Here is a 4,763-nt window from a genome sequence, read left to right as displayed (position 1 = left end):
CCAACCTCAGCCATCCTGGGATTGTGTGCCCTGGGATCTCTAGAGGTCCCTTCCAACCTCAACCATCCTGGGATTCTGTGCGCTGGGGTCTCTAGAGGTCCCTTCCAACCTCAACCATCCTGGGATTCTGTGATACGGACAACCGGAGCCGTCGCTGAGGAAGAGGAGGCCGCAGCTTTTGGAGCTCACACCCGATGACTCCAGAGAGCAGCTTGGGGCCCTTCCTAGTCCCGCTGCCCCAAGCTCTGTAAGGCCCGGCTTTGGTGGGCGCCAAGGGGCTGTCCCAGCCCCGGGATTGTCGGGCCTCGCGCCCCCACAAACGAGCTCCATCCGCCTTCGTACAAAACTGCTTTAATGGCAGAACAGCCCCCAAACGGGACGGGTGGTGTTTCCCGTGCCAGCCCAAAGCCTCCCCGCGGGCCGGAGTCCTTCCCGGCCTGGTGCCGGTCCAGCGTGGCACCTTCCCAGGGATGGGTCCTCCTCAGGTGCGCGCGGAAACCTCCTCCAGGAGCCTCCGCTGAGGACCGTTTCCCTTCCACCCGCACACGGATGCAGGAAAGGCCTCGAGGAAGAGCTCGGCCGTGAAGGTTGAGGAGGGCTCCCCTCGTCGCCTCGTTCCCGGCACAGGCGGCAGCGAGAGCCCGGACACCTCTCTGGGACACGGGATGTCCCCCAAGGGCCCGGCCTCAGCAGCCGCTGGGTGACGGTGCGAAGAAGTACACGGCCAGGAGGATGCAGTAGACCATCACCAGCACGGTGCCTAGGGGAAAGAGCGGCCTGGAAGGGTCCTGCTCCGTGCTGGAGCAGGACGGGAGGTGGTGGTGAAGCCACTCCGGACACTTGGGTCAGTGTCCCTGAGGAAACACGTGTTCTTCTGCCCAGCCTCAGGAAAAGGGCCATAATTCCCTCCTAAGAAGGAATGGGAGGGATTCCTCCTTGGAGCTGCTCCCTTTTCCCACGCCAAGCCCAACCCTGCTTCTGTGTTTGGTTGCAGGGTGGTAGCCCTGGCTTGACATCACCTTGAAGGGTCACCAGGAGCCCAGGAATGGCCCAAGTCACCACAGGCCAGAGGCTACAGTGAAGGGTGGCTCCAGGGCTGTCTCCCTGGGTCCTTGTAGGGAATCTGGGCACATCCTGAGCCCTAGAGCAGCCTCTGGCCTGGTCCGTACCTTGGAAGTAGTCACACTTGCCATCCATGAAGATGTAGTTCATGAGAACCACGCTGAACATGCTGGCGTAGACGTGCAAGTCACTGAAGACCAGGGTGAAGTTGGTGGGCTGCGAGGCAGAGAAGAGCTGCCTTTACACCCAACCGGAGACTCACACGTCACCTCTCGGAGCTCCCCTCCACAACATGGCCCTCAGGATGCCACCACAGCCGTCAGGACACCATGACAGGGCCAGCTCCAGCCCAGGGAGCAGATATCTGAGCCCACTTCCCCTTCCAAACTGTACTGGGTGCCGAGGCAGCAGCAGGGAGGACAGGACGGCGGCTGTGCCTGGCGGGTCCCCCCAGCGCCCAGGGCTCTCCTGGGCACCACTTACGTAGAAGATGGTGAAGAGCACCAGGATGGGGATCTGCAGCATGCACACCTGGACAGCGATGCAGTTCCCGATCTCGATGCTGGGGAGGAGAGAGCACCAAGGATGGCACCAGGGCGAGACCAGAGCCCCTGGGGACGTGGGGGACATGGTCCCACCAGAGCATCTTAGCTTTCCCTCTATTGCAGCTGTTCCAAAGCTGGGTTTGAAGCACCTGCAGTGCCAGTCCCGCTAGGACAGCTCAGCCCAGGGCAAGGACACGGTTGCCCTTGAGATCTAGAGGAGCAGAACGAGTTTCTGGCCCCGTTTTCCCATGATTTTCAAGTCTACTTGTGGCCAAGCCCTGGTTCATAACTGCTGCAGTGGAGCCAAGCAAGGGAAACCTGGGCCCTGGTGCTGCACACCAGGACACGGGGACCGTCCCCGCTGGGGCCGGACCTCCCAGGGCCACCTCACCTCAAGCTCAGGTTGTTCTGCAGAGCGAACTGGATGCCGTTGACGATCTCGGGCAGCTCGGGCACCATGGCCAGCACGGTGACCCCAATGAAGTACTGCCGAGGAAGGCAGAGGCCTCAGCACTCCTCACCACGCCATCAACCACGGTGGCCCTTGGCCAAGGTGGCCTCCTGGCCCCATGGGGCATGTGTGGGCCCCTCCGCGCTCACCTGGGAGATGGTGGAGTTGGTGAGGATGGGGCTGATGTGCTCCGTGGCCAGGTCGGCGCAGGCCGACATGCAGAGCGTGGACAGCAGGAGGATGAGCAGGGCCCTCCACCGAGACCAGTGCACCACGGCGCTGTGGTGGTGGCCGGGCACTGGGGGCGAGAGGCCGGGACGCGGTGAGGAAGCCCCCCGTGGGGCTCCTCGCGGGTCGGCGAGGGGAGCGGGGGCCGCGGGCGGGCTGGCGCTCACTGTGGCAGTCGCTGATGTGGATGTCATAGATGTGCGAGTGAGTTTTCAGGGTGAAGAAGAGGCCGATGAGGTAGGCCGTGGGGAGCAGCAGGGACACCGTGTACACCAGGGGCCTGCGGGACACGGCCCTCAGCCCCACGGCGGAGCCCCTTGGAGGCCACGGGGGCTCCTCCAACCCCCTCGCGGCGCTGGGCACACCGGTGGCCCTTCCATGATGGAGGCCAATGGGCACATCCCAGTCCAACCTTGGGACTAGATGGACACGGCAGTGACAGGGACACCCAGGCAGCACCCCGAGGAGCCATGAGGCAACCCAATGAGATCCAACCCAACAGCGGGAGCGAGGCCACCCCGGGTGACACTCACTGGACGTGGCTGTAGTAGAGGGTGCCGTTGCTGTGCATCTGCAAGAGGGAGACCAGCCACAGCGTGAGCATCGTGGCCATGGCCCGGGCACCTGCAGCTGGCAAGGAGCCCCCATGGGCTAGAAAGCCCCCTCGTGATGGCCATGACGTGGGTGCCAACCGGACGCGCTCACCAAGTCGAAGTGGCAGCTGTGGCAGAGGTAGCGGCCCAGCGGGTTCTGGGTGACGTTGTGGCACTCGCCGCACACCAACTTCCCGTACACCTTGGAGAAGAGCGTCGGGGCGAAGACCCCTGCGCGTGGGAAAGGTGGTGGGGGGCGCGTGGCCATGGAATGGGCCGCCCTTCCTCCCCACCATCACCATCACCACTCACCTCCCACGGAGAGAAAAAGCAGGGCCGAGCTGACGCCCGCCGAGCGGCTGTTGAACCTCTGCTCCTGGTGCCGGATGCCTCCGATGACCATGCACAAGCCCTGTGGGACACGGGCGCCATGAGCACCTCCCCAGTACGGGGCTCCTCGCCGCCGCGCGCAGGGGACGGGGCTCCTGCCCACCGGGACAAGGAGGACGCAGCCCACCAAGGTGCCCGTCAGCGCCGCCTTGACGATCTCCTCGTAGCACTTGTTGCCCTCGCGGGCGCCCTTGATGAGCGCCGTGATGTAGAAGGTGAGCTCCGTGATGGAGCCGAAGGTGGCGTTCACCACTGCCCCCACCGCGAAGTTGCTCTGCGCCGAGATGCTGCAGGCACAGCAAGAGGGTCATTATGGTTGGGATAGACCTTCAAGACCATCAGGTCCAACCATAAAGCCATCCTCACCCTGCCTGCTAAGCCACGTCCCTAAGCGTCCCATCTACACTTGAGCACTTCAGGGATGGTGGCTCCAGCACTCCCCTGGGCAGCCTGTTCCACGCTTCACCACTCTTTCCATGGAGAAATTCTTCCTAATATCCAACCTGAACCTCCCCTGGTGCAGCTTGAGGCCATTTCCTCTTCTCCTATCCGTAGTCATTTTGGAGATTGACCCTTGTCTCACTGCAACCTCCCTTCGGGTAGGTGTAGAGATCAACAAGGTGTCTCCCGGACCTCCTCTTCTCCACACTAAATAACCCAGCTCCCTCAGATGCTCCTCGTTAGGTCTGTGCTCCAGCCCCTTCTCCAGCTTCGCTGCTCTCCTTTGGACACACTCCAACACCTCCACGTCCTTGTAGTGAGGGACCCAAAACTGAACACACTATTCGAGGTGCGGCCTCACCAGCGCCAAGTACAGGGGGACAATCACGTCCCTGGTCCTGCTGGCTTCACTGTTCCTGATACCAGCTAGAAGTCCATTGGCCTTCTTGGCCACCTGGGCCCAGTGCTGGCTCATGTTCAGTTGGCTCTAACCAACATCCAACCCCAGAGAGCAGCGCTAGACGGGGTTGTCGTGACCCAAGTGCAGGACCTGGCCTTGTTGAACCTCATACACTTAGTCTCAGTCCGTGGATCCAGCCTGTCCAGATCCCTCTGAGGAGCTTTCCTACCTTCAAGCAGATCAGCTTTCCCTCTCAGTTTGGTATCATTCAAGATACTGAATGACATACACTCAGTTCTTCAAGATACTGAAGAGGACGGGCCCAACACTGACCCCTGGGGAAGCACCACTCGTGACCAGCTGGATTTAACCAATCCACCAGCTGGATTTAACTCCATTCACCACCACTCTCTGGGCCCAGCCATCCAGCCAGCTCCTCACCCATCAGGGTCCTGCACTTGGGGAGGAATAACCCTGTACACCAGTACAGATTAGGGGTGGACCTGCTGGAGAGCAGTCCCGCAGAGAGGGACCTGGGTGTCATGGTGGATGACAAGTTGACCATGAGACAGCAGTGTGCCCTGGTGGCCAAGAAGGCCAACGGGATCCTGGGGTGCATTAAGAAAAGCATCTCCAGCAGGTCGAGGGAAGTG

General features: G+C 61.7%; 1 protein-coding gene across 1 annotated transcript in view; it reads right to left on the bottom strand.

The window, feature by feature from the left end:
• Positions 1–607: 607 nt before the first annotated feature.
• The window catches only part of LOC112951608 (low affinity vacuolar monovalent cation/H(+) antiporter-like), an 8,964-nt gene continuing 4,808 nt past the window's right edge, over positions 608–4,763 (bottom strand). Inside the window, exons 10-19 of the mRNA XM_026044314.1 lie at positions 3,373–3,556; positions 3,192–3,291; positions 2,992–3,110; positions 2,820–2,857; positions 2,454–2,566; positions 2,208–2,356; positions 1,999–2,093; positions 1,546–1,624; positions 1,170–1,278; positions 608–760 (exon numbers count right to left, since the gene is read on the bottom strand). Coding sequence (XP_025900099.1) covers positions 687–760; positions 1,170–1,278; positions 1,546–1,624; positions 1,999–2,093; positions 2,208–2,356; positions 2,454–2,566; positions 2,820–2,857; positions 2,992–3,110; positions 3,192–3,291; positions 3,373–3,556 — 1,060 coding nt within the window. The 3' untranslated portion in view covers positions 608–686. The remainder of the gene's footprint in view (positions 761–1,169; positions 1,279–1,545; positions 1,625–1,998; positions 2,094–2,207; positions 2,357–2,453; positions 2,567–2,819; positions 2,858–2,991; positions 3,111–3,191; positions 3,292–3,372; positions 3,557–4,763) is intronic.

This window comes from Nothoprocta perdicaria, unplaced genomic scaffold, assembly GCF_003342845.1.
Source record: "Nothoprocta perdicaria isolate Ctin4 unplaced genomic scaffold, notPer1 scaffold_359, whole genome shotgun sequence".
Taxonomy (NCBI): Eukaryota; Metazoa; Chordata; class Aves; order Tinamiformes; family Tinamidae; genus Nothoprocta; species Nothoprocta perdicaria.
The sequence above is the reverse complement of the archived record's forward strand: the minus strand, read 5'-3'. Positions and strand labels throughout refer to the sequence as shown.